This window comes from Grus americana, chromosome 12 (genome assembly GCF_028858705.1).
Source record: "Grus americana isolate bGruAme1 chromosome 12, bGruAme1.mat, whole genome shotgun sequence".
NCBI classification, from domain to species: Eukaryota; Metazoa; Chordata; class Aves; order Gruiformes; family Gruidae; genus Grus; species Grus americana.
Window position 1 is genome coordinate 6414057 of NC_072863.1, and position 21190 is coordinate 6435246.

A 21190-nucleotide genomic window follows, 5' to 3' on the forward strand; every position below is an offset into this window, starting at 1 on the left:
GGACCTCTAGAGATCATCTAGTCCAACCCCCCTGCTAGAGCAGGATCACCTAGAGCAGGTTGCACAGGGTTGTGTGCGGGCGGGTTTTGAATCTCTCCAGAGAAGACAACTCCACAACCTCTCTGGGCAGCCTGTTCCAGTGCTTGGTCACCCTCACAGTAAAGAAGCTTTTTCTCATGTTCAGATGGAACTTCCTGTGTTCCAGTTTGTGCCCATTGCCCCTAGTCCTGTTGCTGGGCACCACTGAGAAGAGTCTGGCCCCATCCTCTTGACATCCACCCTTTAGATTTATAAGCATTAATAAGATCCCCTCTCAGTCTTCTCCAGACTAAACAGACCCCTAGCTTCTTATTTCATTTTTCTACCAAGTTGTATCACATGGGGTGGTTTTTTTTGAATTAACTTCTCAGTGTAATTAATAGTTTCAGCTGTTCAAGCATACTCCCGTATAGTTTATACCCCTTGAAACTGTGTGTACACTTATTTTTTTTTTCTCCTATACTCCTATATTAGCCGTAGATCTTCTGTTAGGTAAAGGGAATAATAAAGCAATTAATTTCTTTTGTATATTTGCTTTTTCTGTCAAATACTGCTAAATGCAATTGCTAAGGCACTTGCCAGATAGAAATAAGATGAAATTACACATTCATTTCCTCTGACAATATAAGGGCATTTGTTCACTGTGAGTACAGACTTAAGAGAAATTGGAGATTAAGGGTCAGGGTCAGATAGGCTAAAGTTCACCTAGATCTCTGTTTTCGTCACACTGTAATTCAATGTACTCCTTTTTGTCTCCCTTTTAATTTTCACTCTCATCATGTTCACAACTGACAGTTTTTAGTGTTAATTCTTTATTAAAATTATTCGCTGCGTATTTAAAAAAAAGGGGAAGGTTTGTATGAACTGGACATTTCAGCTCAGAGTAAAATGCTTTAACAGCTCCAATAGCATTAAGTAAAACTGTACGTATTTCTAACAATTTGTCATGATGACTGTTAATGCCATTTAGTAGCTGAATTAATGAACAGGTGTCAACTGGTAATTTTAGAGCCATGTGTGCTTACTTTTTTCGCTACAGAAATACAAAAGTACTAGTGGTAAATTTTTTTAATTATGTCTCTGAAGTATTTCACCATGTTTGTGTGTGTGTTCTTTGCCATGATTATCATTAGTCTTGTTTAATGTATTTTAAACTTATATAACATTTTGTTTAGTGTTGCCATTTTTTTCTTTAAACCCTACATGGGTTTCAAGCAGTGCACTTTCTGTGGGATTAAATTAGTTCCCAGCTGAAGGTATCACTAAAGGTACACACTTGAGCTGCACGTGCATTGCCTAATGGAAGGTGAACAGAAAACAATCCCTTGCAGCATGTTGCATCAGCTTTTTTCCTCCAACACTGATAAACAAATATGTTGTTACTAACAAAATAGAACTCTAATATAAATTAAAAAAAAGAAGTTGGTTATGTAATGTTGGGGCTCAGGTCTGTGTTTTCTGGTCTTCAAAAAGACATCTGCCTGTGCTGAAACTACCTTTTTCCTTTTGCTTTATCATATTGGCTCTCTTTCCTTTTTTCTCTCCTGTCTGCTTGCAGTAGACAGTAAAGAGAAGTAAACTCAACCAAAACATTCTTTAGGTGTAACCTGTGCGAGATAATTAGGCATTAATGGGTATTTTGTCATTTTAATGACTGTTAATTGGTTTTTTAAAAAAATGCTTGCTGCTTTCTTTTTTTCCCAACTGAATGGGGAAATAGTTTTGAACAACCAAGAGCATAATTTTCTCCATTTCTTCAAAACAAAAAATCCACACGTGTGTGCCTGTGTGTGTGTATAAATCGTAGGTATTCCAGATAAGTCCAGCTATTCACCTACATAAATATGTGTGAAAAGGGATTAACTTTCAAGAAGAAAATCAGAGATGTAAGGTAAGGGATTTAAAAATGCTTTGCATCAACGCAACAGAAGTGCGTTAGCATTGTCAGTTATTACAGACATGATCTGGAATATGAGAGGACACCCTGACAGGCCCTGTCCAGTCTGAACTCTGCTGGTATGCAGGCTTATTTCATGTGGTGACAAAATACTTGGGCTTCTGGCCTCTCTCACTGAGAACTTAAGGGAGATATTTGTTCACTATTGCAAAGAGTGACTTGCTAGGGTACCTGGGCAGGCCTCCGCTTACTGGAGCATTCTGCCATCGTTCCAGGGCTGCTAAGGCAGTGGAGGAGGACGTGAACTTGATTAGTGAGTCTGTTCTGGGAAGTAAAACAGGGGAGCCCTGAATTTGGAAGGCTGAATTTGGATCAAGCCTGATTTAAGGTAGGGAAAAAGCTAGTGATGTATTCTGAAACAAGAGAGGCAAACCTAAGGAGGGTACTTGAAGGTGGATGGCCAGCTCATAGGGATTTGGGTGGGAGAAGGACCGTGTGGAATAAAGCTTCAGACTTGGAGAGCTGACCGGTTTCTTTGTGTGCTATTGCTTAACTACTTGTTGTGGTCAGAAAGTAAGGAAATTTCCTCTCTGCTACGCTTTTTTCTTTTTTTTTTTTTTTTTTTCCCCTGAAATACCACCATCTCTGTTATGAAAACCTGGGTATAACTGTCACTGGCTCTAGGTACTGTCTGTAAGACTTGTCGGTTTGAAAACAAGCTGATTTTGCATGAAGATGTAAGCCAGTGCCACTATCAAAGCTCTGTAATGAATAATCACAGCACTAAACTCCAAGGTCTGTATGAAGTAATACAGATGCTCTAGCTTCCCGATTGATTTTTCATCTTGCTTTTTTGAGCTACTCTATGTTGACTGCTATAAAAACCTTTTTTCATCTCTCCCTTTGGTTCTGTGGCATCAAACAAAAGTGTCTCATCTTTAAACAGGCACTTGTGAAGGGAGTACCTGAAAAAGGGGAGATTGGTCAGCAATAGTATTTTGCTTCTGAATTGTATCACGTAGCTTTTAATTTACTTCATTATTTTAAAAAATTCTGTAATCCATGGTCCTGTCATGGTCAAGTCACTGCTAAAATAGACTATGGGCTCAGAGGGAGAGCGAACCACTAACAGAAGAGGGAAGGGCATGGCTTTTGATAGCTTTCTGCTTGCTGTGATCTCAAGCAGGGGTCAAACTGTGTTGGAGAAATTCTAGTAATTCTAGTCTTAGGTTGGTAAGATTGGTGTTGATGTTGGATTGCGACCTTGCAGTCACATAAGCATCTGGTTTTGAGTATTTCTCCATGGGTTTGGGTTTGGTTTGGGGTTTTTTGGGTTTGTTGGGGGGTTTTTTTTTGGTGTGTTTTTTGGGTTTTTTTGTAAATTGGCATAAAGCTAACTTAGTCTTTAAAGTCTCATGCTTGTAAGGGTAAGAACCTTTGGAAAGAACATCTCTGGTCTCTTTCAAATGGAAAAGTTTTAATCTAACCCAGGCATTAAATACTTATAAAATGGATGATTTGTAAGTGATGGTGTTACAGCCCTTCAGGCTTAAGGAGGCAAGAGTAGCCATGGTTTGTTATAAAGCTTTTGAACATTTGGTCTTTTGTGTTCTAAATGTAGTTACTAGTTTCACAACCACTAGAAGAATGTGGTCTGGAAACAAGTGAGGAAGGATAATATTAAAAACTGGTTGTTTGCCCTGTATGGGCAGAAGTACTGTTGTGAATTCCGACTCTGCCCATCCTCCGCCTGTCTTTTTCTGTAAAATACTGTATGCTCAAAAACTGAATGCCCAAAACCACTCTTCCTTTTTTCATACTGTAGTAGCTGAGTAATTTAATGTGTTTTGAGTTGAGCTTGTGTAATACCTTTGCCCTTGAACTCTTGCTTGCAAAGGTGTTTCTCTCACTTGCTATATCTGATCAGGTGTATGTGAATTACCACTGTAGGAAGAAAGTTACCTTTGTGTGGAGTGACATTTGGTAACAAAACCATCTGTTTTTTTCTGTTTTCTTTTACGATTACATATTTTTGTTACCTCTGCAGTTTTGCAAGCCACAAGACTGAAACAATTAACACTGGCTTTGTGTGTGCATTGTCTTAGCTGGTTACAGAACAGGTTTGTGTTTAGTTTTCACAACTGATGTGACAAGTATAGTACTCTGTGAGCTGATGGCAAGGGTGTGTGTTGTTCAACACTTCAGAGACCCCATTTTATCTGGAAATCCAGAGGGTTTAATTCTTAAACAGATGAAGTTTGGAATAGGTCACTCATCATCTTGAATCATTTCTCACACCTGTCCCAACAGACACAAATCTAGACTTCTGTTCACATCACAGAACTCATAATGTTTATTGGCTTCTCATGAGACAACTGATTTTTAACTCTTGGGTGGTTTTTGTTTTGTTGAGCACCTGGTTTTATTTCCTTGTTTAATTGAGAACAATTAGTGATGAGGGTGTGATTATTTCATGGAGTGTCACTTCAGGATTTTAAAGGGTAGTTCATTATAGTTAAAGGGTCAGTGCTGGTGGAATTATTTTGAGTATTATCTGTGTATTATCAAGTTGATGTGTAGCTCTGTCCTTTTACAAACATAAAGCAAGCTGGTCATCTTATGTGGTTAGGCTAGCAGAATAATAGTGGGGCAAGGGAAGAACAAGTATTACATTGCTGTTGAATCTCTTATTTGTTTAGCTTTTTCTGCTTTAGGCTTTTTAGAGGTAGCTGGGGATGAGGGAACTATCTTGTACCAGCTTAGTTTACACTGGTATGGAAATGTCCAGGGTAAACTAATTATTCAAGTGGTATAAACCCAGTAGAATTATTTTCTGCCAGATGTTTTTCTAGTGGTAATGTGGATAAGGAAAAAACCAATTGTTTCCTTTGTTCTGTTTTTGTTTTTGGGTTTTTTTTGTTTGTTTTTGTCTTTTTTTTAAGAGGTTGAAACTGAGGCTTTGGTGTTTATTCTTCAACTAAAAATTAATGTCTTTTCTTATGAGATACCTGTAATGAAACTCATGCTGATGACATTAGTACAGTAAAAAACAATGCTCAGAGAAGAAAGGTATATGTAGTCTGCTTAAAACTTCCTCTTAATTTGACTTTCAAGTTTTTCAGTTACTTTTGAATGACTTAAAATGTTCATTAAGCTTAATTAATCTTAAGCTTATTAAGTTTCTATTCCTTCAGTGCCAAATATGTTATGTGATATTTAAAAGGAAATAAATCCTTGTTAACTGGTTTACTTAATATTTAAGAAAATTCTGTGAAAATTAAGTATGTTAAGTTATGCAAAAAAGTCAGCATATATCTTAAATATTTCAATACCATGTTACTTTCTATATAATTTTAAGTACTGAATATAAGGGTAGTAATCCTGGCTAATTAAAAAAACCACAATTTAAAGTATATGATATTTTCTCATTTGATTTTGCTCTTTACTAGTGACAACATAAATGATAAGTAAAAACCTACCTTTGTGTAGTGTGAAAAATCTCAAATGATGTATCTTATTGGGTTTGCATAAAGAACTTCATATGACATTTGAGTTACTAATATTTCAATAGAGGGCACTCACGTGCTTTGAGGTAACACCGAATCACTGTGTTTTTAAAGGTGCTTGGAATAAACTGGAGCTGAAGATAAAAAAAATTGTGGGTTAAAATATATTTAGATATTTTGATAGTGCTTGGGAAAATTGGTCAATGTCATAGTAACACTTAACAAAATTAGGAGGAATGTGAAATGAAATTTTCTTTCTTTCTTTGGATATTTTACAGTACCTTGAGGCAATGGATTCATTTTGCCTTGAAGTGATTCTAATAGATGCATTATTATGGTTTTCTAGCTCAGCTGCTGTTAGTCTGTTAGATTTAACAGTTGTAATAACGAATCCAAATTTAATAAATACGTTCTTTACAGCTAAAAAAGCAGTAGAAGAATCAGAAGAAAAGAAAGCAGCTCAGTCAAAGAAAAAGATTAAAGAATTAAGAATTTTGGATGGAAAAACTGCACAAAACTTATGTAAGTGATGTCAAATGCATTAGGTGAATATCTAATTAGCATGTACACACGGCTGTTCTGAAATGTTTTATTTCTTTTTTGTTTACATGTGCATATTTTTTTTCTAAAAATGGCTAATGTGAACATGAGTCTTAAGTTCAGAAGTGTTCTACCTACATATGATTTGAAATCACAGTACAACTTGGGAAAACTTAAAGTAACATGGAAAATTGATGTAGACTTAAATGTTAATGAACTGTATTTTTTTTTGGTAACAAAAAGTTGATTCTTTCATTAATTGCTTTAGACTGGAAGTATAAGGAAGGGCACAGCATTGGTTAATTTTGTGGGTTGGGGTTGAGAGGCCATTCCTAATGGTTCTTTCTGTTTAGAATGATGGGGAAATAGACCTTGATGGGGTTTAGACTTCTGAAGAGAAACATACTATGAAATAGGATGAGTTAGGTGCAAATACTACTACTACTACTACTACTACTAAAAATTATAAGGAAAACAGCTCCACCTATTAACTTGCTGCTTTTCTCTTTAATTATAGAGATAAATCAATAATTGAGTAGTAGATTCTTTTATTTGAATTAGAAATACCATAAAATGTCACTAGTCCATCTATGCCTGTGGCAAATGAAGTGAGTAAAACCAAATCTGTGCATTGTTTATTACCACATCCATGAGCACATTTTCTTAAGCAGAAAATTCTCTATGACACAAGTCATAGAAAACTTTGTTTTGAAAATATGGATGCAGGAAAATCAGCCACAGTAGTTAGGCTGAATATACAGCACTTTATTAAAATGGTATACTAATCCATCTGTGTTGGGATGCTTTGTAGTTTATTGAATGGGGCTCTGTTGAGATGTTAATACATCCTGAGATCAAATTGCTTTGAGAACTCCCATATTTGAAGGATATATGATATACGTTGTCCCTTGTAAAAGTTTAGTTACCCTAAAACGTGGTAGAGTTAAGGTATTGGGTTTTGGTCTTAGCCCAGCTCTTCATTATCCTTTTGACATGGAATTTTTTCTAGAATGTCATGTAAATGTCACTCAACCAATTGTAAATGCATTACAGCTATTCATACATGGTTATGAAAGCAAAAAAATAATAGCTACAGTCTTCTAGGGGCTCAATAAGTCTCTTTAGGTAATAATGCACATAGGTTGCCATTCATAGAAATAGGACTTTATTGCTAGAGCTAAGTAACAATACAAAGGAGTAATTGAGCCTGATTAATCAGTTAAAACTGTTGTCATAGTTTCATTTCTGAGAAGTAAAATTCATAAGTTGAACTGCAACAGTGTGGCTCAGGTACTGTTTGTTTTATATAGAAAACTTCAAAATTGTGAATCATCTTAATTTAGATCAGGATACGATTTTTGAGTTGCTAGAAATTGTTTGCCACCTTGCATCAGTCTTTTTGATTCTAATTATTTATTACTGAATTTCAGCAATATTTTTGGGTTCTTTCCGTTTGCCTTATGAAGAAATAAAAAATATCATTTTAGAGGTTGATGAAGAGAAGCTGAGTGAATCCTTGATTCAGGTATGTAAAAATGTTTCTGGCTTTGTAGTTTGTTTTTCACATAAAAATGCAGTGAAGGTATAAGAATTCAAACGTAAGAATGATGTAGAGTTTTCTGGATGTCAGCTACAAATGTATTGGTTGTGTTTACCTTTTTTTATTTCACTTCTACTTTTGAATATGATCGCAAAACTGTTTTTAAAAGACACTGTTACCAAAAGCACTTCTAAATCTCTATGAAGTTTCCCTTTCTGAAGGAAATACCAGATAATTCTAGTTGTTCAGTTTTGAAGGCAAGCTTTTACCAGGTTAAGGCTAGTGGGTAATGAAGTTTCATCAGTCTTCTTGTGGAAACAACTCAGATTGTCACTAGTGATAGATGAAACTACCTGAATATTTCAGGATACTGCTACAACCCAAAAAACCATTTGTAAAACAAACCTGCTCGCAAGCTCGTTTGGTCTTATTTTGAACCTAAAATCCCTCAGCTGGAGAGAAGAAAGTATGGAGTACAGCTTCTTTACATCCCTTTCCGATTTCTTCGTAGTAGGAGAAGAGCAAGCGTGTACACTGTTCCTCATGATCTCTGGGCAGTGAGAGAGTGCAGCAGAGAAACTTGTAAACCTGAAATGGTACGCAGATGTAGCACAACAATGATACAGGTGTTGAATTGGTTTATTTTAATACCATACACAGATTCACATTCTAGCTAACATACTGGGCCTCTATTTATCCTTTCCTCCTTCCCTGTCTTTGGCCTGAGTAAGACTGTCTTCTCACAAAAAACTTACGCACATGATAGTATTTGGAAATAAGTAAGAAGTCTTAAGTTCATGTTCATAGATCAGGGATATCAGATCATTTGACTGAAAAGCCTACAGGATTAGTAAAATCAAAAATCATTAGGGAGGAAAAAACCCCACCTTGAATACCTCAAATGCGGAATAGTTTCATATTGGTATAATTATGTCTGTAACAAATGTAGAGATAGCTTGAGACCTGGATTAATAGAAATAGGATGTAATGTGTTATGGTGAAGTATAAGGTCATGATCTTACATGTTAATTGTAAAATGCTGGAAGCTAATGTAATGGTTGCTTATCGGTTGGAAAGGATTGAGGAGAGGTACTAGAGAGTCTGTGCTCAACAGGACAAGTACAGCTGCCACTGCGGTGTAGCTGTTTCTTTGTGGAGCAGCTAAGCCCTCACCCAGTCCCAACCGCTTGTCCATAGGTGCAAATTGCCCACTCTGGCCACTTGCAGAAAGAGAAACAGAAGACCTTTAAGCTGCACAAGCACTGTTGCTAAAACACCGGTGTGTTACCAACAGTGTTTTGGTCACAAGTCAAAACAGCACCATGTGGGCTGCTGTGAAGAAAATTAACTTTATCCCAGCCAGAGCCGGTGCACTATAGAAAAGGCAAATGTGATTGCAGGGTGTATCAGATAAGTATTTCCAGTAGAGAGGATAATTATTATGCTTTTGAATAATGCAGTTCTAAGACCTTATCTAAAATACTTGGTACATTTCTCAAAAATGAATTTAAAATGGAGAAGCCGAACTTAAAAACTACTTACGGTGATTGAGGGATGGAGAAACAGTCTACAGAAGGAGGCTAGAAAAGATTGGCTTGATTAGATTAGCAATATAAATAGCTGAGAGGGAATATGACTACATTATAACTATATGGGGAGAAGAGTGATGTGCATTGGGGAGAAAAATGAAGTTGCATAAGTAAAAGGCAATGTTAGCACCAGAATAAATGTATATGAATTTATCATGAATGCAATACCAAGAAACTGAGGTGCTTATAATCATAAAAAACCTGAGGATATAGAGATTGGCCCATTTCTTCAAAGAATGGTGTGACATGGTTGCTTCTAGTAGCAGGGAGACTTAGCTGGTAACACGGAAGAGATTCTGTGTTTCTAAAGATATTCTTAGAAATGTACTGGGGTAAATGGGCTGTATCATCTATTTCATGTTCATTCTGTTCTGGTTTATTTTTATTCTAGTCTTCTGACTGAGTTATTAGCTAATTTACTAGTTTAACAGTTTTCAATACTACTGATTGGAAAAAATTTACAAAGCAAACCTTGCTTTCTTTCATGCTTAGAAAAACTTGTACTTTATAAAAACGCACATGTGGAAACTGCTTTGTTCTAAATATCAAAGTGGTGAAAGCCAAATGGGTATAGCATAACTGAGCATATAGAAAAGTGCTTTTTCAGTTATGCTTCTCAAGTCCTTGTTTCTTGCTGCTTTTCAAACTTATGTTGTAATACTTATTAAAATTAATTGGATTAATCAGTTTGAGTACATGGTAGACTATATACTGTTGTAACTCTTCCATGAGGAAAACACTCTAGGAAAAAAATATTCTCAAATCCCAGTGTGTCTTTGAGATAAAGTTCTTGTAAACATACAGTTGTAAACATGTTGTAAACAAACATCATGTTTAGCAGAATTCAGGGTATTGTGACAGAGAGTAGTGAGTGATAGTTTCAGCCTCTTAATATCAGCCTTAGATTTCTACTACTTCTTGTGTTTATGTAAACCCACATCATCATGAATACATTATGAAACTCCGTTTCCTAAAGTACTGACAAGGATTGGAGTATGTGATCACTGCATGCTTTAGAGCTTCGTTTTCAGTTATTCAATACAGTTAATGAAAGTAAACATATTCAAACATATGTATAGGGTGCTGCAGTGCTAGTAGAGCCAAATTCTCTGTACAAGCTGACAGTAAAATGAGTTGGTCTGTTAGCTCTAGACCATAACGGAGTGTGGATGAAGAAAAAGTAATGATCAAGCATGCTAACAGATTTTGGTGGCATGGCTCAAAAAAAAAAAAAAAATAAGGCAGTTTTAGTAGTAGGTACTTGTATTTTTACATTGATGGAAAAATAATGTTTTACAGTAAGTTTATTAATGCATAATGAAATACACATTTCTTACAAATGCTGTTAAATTATTGATGACAGCATTTGGTAAATAATCTACCTAATGAAAATAGGTTAAAAAAAAATACAATATTTAGTTAGTTCATGTCTTTGATCTTTACCAGGATTAAACAGTCAATCAAATGAGCTAGAATGTTTTACAGATACTTAATATTTGTTTAAGTAGAAATTTGTGGGACATGGTTTTGGGTTAATAGGAAAGGAAGCATGCTTAGGTTTAAACACAAGGCCATAGCTTAATTGTATGACATCCAGGTGAATCTGATGCTTGTCTCTGTCAAGTATATTGAACTCTGAATGCTCAGACACTCAGTAGCTCCAGGGTGTAAGTGTAAAAAGTCTTTCTGTAACAGGGACGCTTGTATGAGACTGCTTGTCATCGTTATTTTTCCTTATTAAGATGGGTGAATGTTTGATTCTTTCAGTTTGGAGAATTAAGTTAGCTATCACTTGCAAATTTGACAAATTAGACTGGTGCCTTTCTGAAAGTTGTACCTTAATGCCTACTTCATCAAGCCTGGCAGAGTGATAAGTAATGAAATTCTCCTAACAAATAACAGTATTGCAAGAGTGATGGCAAGATTAGTACGTTCTAAAAATAAGATGTGTGTACCTCTAATAATACAGGCTTTCTCCAATTGAGATTTTTATATCTGGGAAAAAAAAAGCTTCTGTAGCACTGGTTGCTTTTCTGTTTTTAAAAGGCATGTAACTTTTTTCATATCAGAGTCTTTTTGTGACATAGACCTAAGCAGTCATTACCGGTTCTCTGATAGTGTCAGTGTGCATGTCCCTTCTATTTTATTCCTATCTTATGGGAACACATGGCAATGCACCTTTTCTGGTGGGAGGAGGACTGATGTGCTAATAACCCGAAGAGCTTCAAGTTAAAGGAGCATGTTCTGAAATGTTTTACTTCTATGACTAGTGTTGCAGAAATTATCAAAAGATTCTTTTTTTTGTAGCTGTAACACATTACTGTATCTTTACTAAAATCTGTGTAGTAATTAATGCTATAGAATTGCATATTCCATAGACACTGTGTTGGAAGTAAACCTCTAAACCTGACGTTGGTTCTACCATTTACTTACGCAAGTTTCAGAGGGTGGCTTCGTAAAATAGAAACTTCTTGTTGAAGAACATATGGACTTACCCCCTTTCTATTCAGTACCTTGGGACTCATTGTGTTTGTGTAGAAGAAAAAATTATTTCTGTGTGACGGCATGTTTTTTCTTAGTTATTTGGTACAGGAATCATTGCACTGTGGAGCTGGGTGAATCTCATGTTGATTTTTGAAGTTTATTAATAGCAGAAATGCACTACTTCTTTGGCCCCTGTATGCATATTAAGCATCTATAAATCACCTAGGTCACAGAAACAGATTGCGTCCTTTTACAATGGGTTAGGCAATTCCCCCCCCCCCCCCCCCCCAAAAAAAAAAAATCACCCTAGGGGCCACTAGTGGGAAAGCAGGAGGGATGCTGTGTTCACCTAGGTCTGGAGGTATTTCTGCCTCTCTTCTATAGGTAAATGTCTCCAACTCATTTCTTTTTGATTTCTTCAGTGGCTAGTACTTGCCCTCTGAAACTCCACAGGATCATGCTCACCTCCAGGTTACTACAGTGTTTTGGAACCCGTATCCAGTATCCAAAATATTATGTCATTTTTGCTTCTTAATTTTCCTGTCACAATTCTTTAATATAAACAAAGGTGGTTAGTGGAGATTGGAAGTGAAATAAAGGGCACCCTCTGTGTGTGTGGACAGTTGTAGTGTAATCATATCAATTAATAATATTTTAATTCACTTTGGTTTTTTGATTTTAAGATTTATGAAGCTTTTTGAACAAAAAAGGCCTATTGACTCTTGCTAGCTTGCTTGAATGTCTACTATTTTTCCCTTGAAGAATTACATTTTTGTTTTGTTTTCAACTAACATATATATCAAAATTTAAATACAACCTAAACTTTTACTGAGCATTTCTTAAAGTATTCTTCAGCCTTAATATATGTATATTTTATACATATAGCATATCTGTGTTTTGAGATGTCAAGATCATATCATTTCCTTTGGGGACATGGATAAGATTTCAAGCAAGTTCTACTTTTTGCTGAGTTCCATTATATTTGCCATCCAGAAGATCTGTACAATTTTGAGATGTTGCTCTTTTTTTTGTGTGTGTAAAGCGTTCTTAAGTGAAGTTTGTGCACAGCTGTTTTGAACGTCTTGCTTTACACAGATCAGTTAATTCTTAATTAATACTTAATGAGCAAGATGCAATCATGAGGGCAAAAAAAGATTGTAGATAGAGTATAATTCTTCAGGGTCTGATAGCATCAAGGAGTGTTGTCTAACTTTTTAATACAGAGAAGGCATTCTTCAAATTAGAGACTGTAACAGAGGTGCTGATATCTGTATTAAATAATTACAGGTTTGATTTAATGTTTATATAGTGTTAAAGCTGCATAAATAAAATAAGCTTCCCATAATTTCCTCGTGCATTTCCATGTTGTGGTATTTTAAGCATGTTATTTTAAGATCTCAGCTAGTTTAATATAACAAATTTAATATAATGCCTTGTTTGTTTTAGAACCTAGTGAAGAATCTTCCTGAGCAGAAAGAACTCAATGCCTTGGCTGAATTAAAGGATGAATATAATGATCTTGCTGAGCCAGAACAATTTGGAGTTGTGGTATGTACTAGTGCAATAATTAACTGGAGAGTTCTATTTTGTCAAATACATTAAAAAGAAAAAAAATTTAGGTTTAAAATATTTTGGGTAGTGTTTTTGCAAGTCCTGCAGTAGGAAAAGTTACCATCTATTTATTGATGAGTAGTAGTACAAAAATCTCTGAAAATACATATTAGGTGTTTTTCTGGAAGAATTATAGTATGCAATTAAGAGCAACAGGCAGACCAAATCTTTTGTCTGACTGTCTTGCCTTATATGCAAGTCTTGTATGTTTATTAAACAGTTATGGAGAACACTGTAGGTTCAGGTAGTTACGTTGCCAAGAGGTCATAAAAGACCTGTTAAATCAATGGAATTGACAACTTTCATAAACTATTCTGCTGTATCAAAACCAGTAAACAGCTGAAAGAGTTAATATACCCAAAATATCTCACGTCATGTTTTACGCTTTCATTAAAAAAAAGTTTGTGTGTATATTTTATACATACATGTGTATATGCACATACATGTATGTATGCGTATATATGTATAAAATGTGTACGTATATATACAAACACACAGAAACTTGCAAAACTGCTGCAGAAGAGGTGTGGGATTCATATTAGAACTGAAATTGTAGATCATATTCTGTTGCTTTTACTAGTGTTCAATACATATAGCTATTCCAAAAGCAGGGATACTGAGTATTATAATGGCTAGAACCTGTCTCCAAATCAAATTATAGAATTTGCATAAGTTGCCCTAATATGTGCTGGTAGTCGATTGTCTGATGCAGAGTATTAAGCGAGGACTTGGAAGACTCTTTTTCTGCTTCTGGTCTTCCAAAGACCTGATAAGTCCTTAGGCAAATTAGTTCCTGTTTTCACTTTGTCAGTCTAAAAGATTATTCTGATGATGATAGCCTCTATAATGTGTTTAGAATTCATCCCTAACTCCGCAGGAGCTAGGTTTGCTTTTGCTGGATTTTTACGGTGTTATGTACATTAAAATGTATTAAAACAGAAATAGATGTCTCTTGAAAGGAAAGAGTGAAACCAGCTTTTTACTAAGAAGCTCTGGATTTGAGCATAATTTGGCTTCAGAAGTGCCTTTTGAGTGTGGGGGGCTTTTTCTCACACACACACACACACACACACACATATATATAATTTGACCTAATGAGATTTTTGTAGAGGATTTACATAATTAAAGATATGAATGACTTCTTTGACAAACTTTAGGGTATTGATTTTATTTTTTAATAAGCGGTGCCTAGATTTTCATAGAAGCATGTGGTTTTTAAGAATTGGGGTAACTATATCTAGCCACGTACGTAGAGATGATGTGCTCGCTGTTTTTTTGGAGATAAAGTTATTTCCCCAGTTTTACCTCTGTGCAGAAGGTATTATGAGAGAGATTCATTTATGTCTGCAACTTTGTTAATCACTTAGTCTGAAATTTTGGCAGGGCATAGGACAGGCAGGATCAGGTTTTGTGTTTTGTGCTAATTTGGTTATAGTTGACTAATGGCCTTTTCATTTTGGGTATACGCTGCTGGAAATGAAAGGCTGAAAATCAATTTCAGGTGTAATTATTATAGATAATCAAAAGACTGATCCAAGGCAGTGGAAAAGTTCTTCCTAAAGTAAAGAAAACCTGCAAAAAATAAATCTCTTTTACTCTTTGCCACAAATTCAGCTTCATCTTGGTTGGATGAGTGTGAATTTGATAAGCGAAAGAATGTAACTGATACTCTAGTTTGACTGTTTGCATGTGAATTGGCTGCACAATGAGTGTGAATGGCAGTGCAAAAACTAAGTTTTCTGTCGTCAAATGTACTGAGATCCTACAAAACTTAAGTATACGAGAACACTTGGAGAATGTTTTTGTTCTCGTTATCGGAAGATTATTTACCTCCAATTCAGAAGACTGCAGGTTAGGAAGAATAGTTCTTTAGCTTGATGTAGTGGTAAACCAGAAGCATTTAATGAAGTCGCCAATATACAATTAGTGTATGTTAAGTATGTGTAGATAGTAAGTGTTCTTAGTACACTTTTTACCAGAGCTTGAATTCATGTCAATTTATGTTTTACTGTTAGATATCTGAAAACCACTTGAATGGAGAGGAGTAGCCTTGAGTTTTTGCCACTGTTGGATAGTTTGTTTTGGGTTTTTTTTTTATCAGATGTCTGTCAGGTCTACTACTTACTTTATTCCTCATTCTTTTTATAGCGTAGTGTGGTGGGTTGACCCTGGCTGGGGGCCAGGTGCCCACCAGAGCCGCTCTCTCACTCCCCTCATTCACTAAACAGGGGAGAAAAGGCATAACGAAATGCTTGCAGGTCGAGATAAGGACAGGGAGAGATCACTCACTAATTATCGTCACGAGCAAAACAGACCAAACTTAGAGAGGGAATTCATCTAATTTATTACTAGGCAAAACAGAGTAGAGGAATGAGAAAATAAAATCAACTCTTAAAACACTTCCCCCCACCCCTCCCATCTTCCCGGGCTCAACTTCACTCCCGGCTTCAACCTTCCCCCCCCTCAGCGGCACAGGGGGACGGGGAATGGGGGTTACGGTCAGTTCATCTCACGGTGTTTCTGCCGCTTCTTCATCCTCAGGGGGAGGACTCCTCTCATCATTCCCCTGCTCCAGCATGGAGTCCCTCTCACGGGGTGCAGACCTTCAGGAGCAAACTGCTCCAGCGTGGGGTCCCCCACGGGGTCACAAGTCCTGCCAGCAAACCTGCCCTGGCGTGGGCTCCCCTCTTCACGGGTCCACCGGTCCGGCCTGGAACTTGCTCCAGCGTGGGCTTCCCACGGGCCGCAGCCTCCTTCAGGTGCCTCCACCTGCTCCGGCGTGGGGTCCTCCACGGGCTGCAGGTGGAATCGCTACACCCCCTCATCCTTCCTCCATGGGCTGCAGGGGGACAGCCTGCTTCACCATGGTCTTCACCACGGGCTGCAGGGGAATCTCTGCTCTGGCGCCTGGAGCTCCTCCTCCCCCTCCATCTGCACTGACCTTGGTGTCTGCAGAGTTTCTTACATCTTCTCACTCCTCTCTCCGGCTGCAAAAGCTCTCCCTAAGTGTTTTTCTACTTCTTAAATATGTTATCACAGAGGCGCTGATTGGCTTGGCCTTGGCCAGCGGCGGGCCCGTCTTGGAGCAGGCTGGCATTGGCTCTGTCAGACACAGGGGGAGCTTCTAGCAGCTTCTCACAGAAGCCACCCCTGTAGCCCCCCCCGCTACCAAAACCCTGCCACGCAAACCCAACACACGTAGTATGATTTGTTTCCTTCTTGTAATCATTCTAATTCTGCTGGCAGTTTGTTTCCCAGAAAATTATACAGTTATAAATGCAAGTCACTTGGGAAGCTCTATCATCTCTATTGTTTGTCTTACATACCTGGGGATCATGCATTTATTTGATTTATGATTATTACGATTATTACTGGATTGAAACTAAATGGTCCTTGTTTTTTCACTCAATTGTATTGAACAAGTCATAAAAGTATCCTTATTTTCTGACAGTACTAATATAGTCATGATCACTTGTTCGTTGATTCATTCCTTTCAGGAATTCTCAACTTCTGCAGTTGGTCAAGAATTTAAAAGTATTTAATGGAACATTAATTAGAAAAAACTGCTTAATCAAACATTTCCAAATGGTTATGTTTGCCTTATGAAGGGACTGTGTTTCCTGAAGCTTGTTTGCTTAGTCAACTTTACCATCTGGTCTAATAAAAAATATTACATTTCCTTACAGGGAGTGATTCTGTCTTATTTTTAGAGGCCTCTAAGTACATTAATACTACTAAAAATGCTGATTTCGTTTCCGATTTTGATTTAATTGAACAAGCCATTAAAGTGGAAGCAATGCAGCTGAACTTAAGCTCTTTACTTGACCGGAGTCCTTTTTTGCTATGTGTCGAATTAATTTCAGAGTTTTGCATTAGTAATCCTAACCTTGATGTTACGAATATGTTTAGGAATAGAAGATGACAGAAAGACTATGCTAAATAGTATTTAAAATGTATACCCTTATTTGTATGTAAATTTAGATGTGTTAATTATTAAGAGATGTTAATTGGATAATCACTGTGCCCATCAATTTAATAAAGATTGGAATAAGTTGCTTAAAATGTGTGTAGAAAAACCATACTTAGTAAATGATTAACTTATTAGAAGAAATCAATTAACTTAATATTCAGCTATGTCAGTGAAAATTAGAACTGAATTTTCATTTAGATGAAAAGTTAAAATTAATTATATAGTCAAAATAGTTATTGGATCTGTTTTCGAAGTTATATCCTGGAATCAAAAAAGGCAATACAACTTCATATAAAGAACACTTTGCATTGATGTTGAAGTAGAGCAAGAAAAACAGATTGAGTCAGTTGTATAACATGAAAAAAGATAGGCAGAATGTTCTGTGATTTTTAAGTGTGAAACTTGTGGGTAAGAGTTAATATTTTTTTTTTAATGTTCTGGGAAGAGCTGCAACTTCAATAAGGATACTTGCTTTCAATTTTGGTACCAGTTGAACAGTTTAAGTATTATAAAAGCGTAAGGTTCATCTGTGCTGTAAAGCGTGAGTACCCACTATTTCCTGTCAACTCAGGACAGGCTAAAAAAACCAAATAATAAAATCTTTTGCATTGTCAGTGGTACTTAAACTCAAAAAAACTTTATCTACTTTACCACCAACTGTGAGTTTTGAAGTTAAGAACAACATTACCACTTTTAAAAAGATCACCCCACAATTATGTGGTGTAAATCTTATTTAATATCTCTTTAGTGAACCAACAAAACAAGTACCTGGAACTGACCAAAGAATTCCCTTTCTGGTGTGTGTTCTGGAAAAGTGGAAGGGTTGGTTTTTGGGGGTTTTTTGCTGGTTTCTAATGAATACAAAAATGCCTTCAGCTGGGTTATCAGTAATTTCATTGTTAATGCAAGAGGGTAAGTTTCACTGAGTAGATACAGATTCCGTGACCCTTTTTGCTGTATAACCTGGATTACCTCTCCTGAACAGTCCTTGCTGGGAGGTAGATGAAGTGGGAAGAATTGTACAAGTTTATTGCACCTGCATTAGTTTAGAGTCATTCAGTCATTTTAATTGAATTTATTTGCCACTTGTTTTGCCTCATTGCAATTTCTAGAGCTGCTGAAAAATTAATCTTTATAGAACGTTGCTAGAAAAAAGAAGTTAACTGTTTAATATATTATAGGTAAGAAGCTAAGTTGACAAATTTGTATTGTAGGAATGTCAGCTTTTTTCCTTAAGAAATGAGGCAAATTTAATTGTGCTTTTTGCCTCTTTCTCCAATAACCTTTGATCCTAGTTTTAATACAGGGCTTGAGAATTGAATGATGATAATAAAAAAGTAAAGAACTTGATTAGGTAGAGAATTCAGACAAGGACCTTTATGAAAGCTCAGAAGGGGAAATAATGACATGCAGTTCAGTGCTCACAGCTGGAAAACAAATTCCCATTTTTCTTGCTGCTTTAACTGTTTGTGGTGAAAGCTAATGCTTGCTGTTACATGCGCCTATTTGAATGTGTTATTTCTTATATGCCTTTGACACTAATTTTGTAGAACTAGAAACAGTTTGACCTTTTTCTCAGTGAATATAATCTTTGCACCTTACCTATTTTCAGAAGATTCCTTTAAATTCAATATGTTCATCAACCATTGAAGATATGTTTTTAGAAACATGCATATGAAGGAGAAAATGGGGCAAGGTGGGGACATAAAGAGAATAATGTATATAAAAATGGTTTGAATTCTAAGGAAACAACCCACCTGAAACAGCTCTAATTATCAAGATGCTTCTTAAATATTATACAGATCAGCAAATTAAATTAAAACTTACTACTGGTTTGGGATCAAACTACCTTGCAAAACAAATAAATGGTCAGTGTTCCATGACACCTCAAAGCATTAAAAAAAGAAAGTACAAATTGGCTGAAGTGTTATAAAGGATTATACTTCACAAGTATTTCAGTCATGCTGTTGGTTTATATGTGTTTTGTTGCACTCTGTTTTCAGGATCTACAGCTTTTGACAAGCTTTTTGTGCAATTTTGAGTAAAATCAGTAATTGGAGATTGTTCTACAAAAGTTAAAGCAAATTATGTGATTAATTTTAATTCCATCTACTGCAGCTCAGCGAAGGTAGATCCTTTCAAGGCAGATGTTTTCAGTATGATATTTCTGAAATACAGAATGATTAGAAGAATAATATTTCAAGACTTTGCATGATGTTGGCTTAAAGAGGCTCACAGAGAAGTTTGTGACAATGGAGCTGCATAAAAAAAGATTGCAAGTTATGCTGAAACACTTATTTTCTGATCCTTCCCTTTTCCTTGTTCCAGTCTGATCATATGAATTGTTTGAGACCATCTGGAGTGCCTTCATATTTATGTTCATTTTAGTATGAATTCATCATTATTCAAGTCTTTCCTGTGGAAGTTATTGCTGCTGGTTCTGGTAGCTGTCTGTGGTGTGTAACACCAATAGAAAAAACATGGTTCCTCAAGGAGCCATGGTAAAGCTTTGGGCAACAGGGACAGGAGCAGATAAAAATCTTTCTATTTTGATAGCCAAGATCTGTAATTTGTCACATAACAAAGCTTTTCTTTCAGGGGGACAAAGTGCTTCGGGAACACCACTGATAGTGAATACATTGGGGGAGAAATCTTTCTGTATTCTGCTGATTAAAATTAGGAGTTAGATTTAGAAGATAACCGTTTTTGCATTGAAATGAAAATTTTTAAATGGATTAAAAATTTTCACTATGTATTTTCTTCTTAAATTTAAATATCTCTTGTGAATTATACTCCGCTGCTAAGTAGGAGGAAATATTATTGGTCACTTGTGCAAAATATGAAAGTCGCGGACATATTTTGGTAGCTAGCGTAACGACATTGGTCTTGGGGATTTAAACTAATGAATCACTATTGTAGATATTTTTCAGTATCTCTGTCATTTTCCACGTTACCATGCTGTGATTTATAATCTGCCATCTTTTTATCGGGTCAGGAAGGAATGAGTATTGTGCTACCTTTTGCAAAGAGTCTGAACGTAAAGGTGATAATATCTTGGGCAGTAGTTTTACAAAATTTGTTTAAAGGGCAGAAAAGACAAGAGGTTAAAAAGCAAGCAGTATGTTGCCTACAAAACTTGATGTCATGGGATCACAACTGAAAAAGTATACCGGAAGTATATCCTTTAGTATCTCTAGGTATATTGGTTTTTACATAAATTCAGTTTCACCTAAAACCTCTTTATTCACCTCCTGAATCTGATTATTCTTTGGGATACACAGACTGGGACTTTCTGATTGTGTGAACTTGAAAAGTCTTAGGATCGGATAGATTATAGTGTATCTTTAAAATACCTTTTAGCTTACTTGGTAACTAACAGTACTGATAGGATTCATATTATTTTATAACTTGCTATAAGTCTAGATAATAACTGAACAAAACCTAATTTGGGTTTCATTTTAATTAAAGACTGCAAAAGTAAACACCTTGTTAGATGTAGTACTGATGTCATCTGTAAATATCACAATTAACAGCTCACATCAGTACAATGGCAGAAAATACTTCATCAACAATGGTATGAATGTGACCTTGGCTTTATAGAAATATCTGACTAGTGAAGCGTGATCTCCTGTGTCTCAAACTCACTTAGATATTCCGAAGTCCTTCCACAAGGGCCTCTCAGAATTCATGGTCTCTCAGGAGCACAGTCGAGAGCTATGCGTCAGCTTGGTAAAAGAGTCTAAAAATGGAAGGTATAAAGCTTTAGCTTAATCAGACTGAAGTGTAGCTGTTTGCATTTGTGCTGGTATCAGCACACACACTTGAGAGATTGTTGTACCATTCCTGAAGGAAGAAAAAACAAGAAGCTTAGTTTTAGGAAATGGGTAAATAGCAGAGTTCAAGGGTAACTTTGCTGGAGATGCGATGAAATGTTTGCCACGTGGACCTTCAGGCTGATTTTCGGTTCTTGTTAACTGGTAGAATTGGCTTACCTGCCCTTTGCTGGGAGGAAGG

The 21190-nt window shown here is 36.2% G+C and overlaps 1 protein-coding gene across 7 annotated transcripts in view; it reads left to right on the plus strand.

Moving 5' to 3' along the window:
• The window catches only part of DIAPH2 (diaphanous related formin 2), a 247545-nt gene that overhangs the window by 75433 nt on the left and 150922 nt on the right, over nucleotides 1–21190 (plus strand). For all 7 annotated transcript variants that reach the window (XM_054839023.1, XM_054839028.1, XM_054839029.1 and 4 more), the window contains 3 exons: nucleotides 5863–5964; nucleotides 7413–7507; nucleotides 13042–13143. In XM_054839023.1, coding sequence (XP_054694998.1) covers nucleotides 5863–5964; nucleotides 7413–7507; nucleotides 13042–13143 — 299 coding nt within the window. The remainder of the gene's footprint in view (nucleotides 1–5862; nucleotides 5965–7412; nucleotides 7508–13041; nucleotides 13144–21190) is intronic.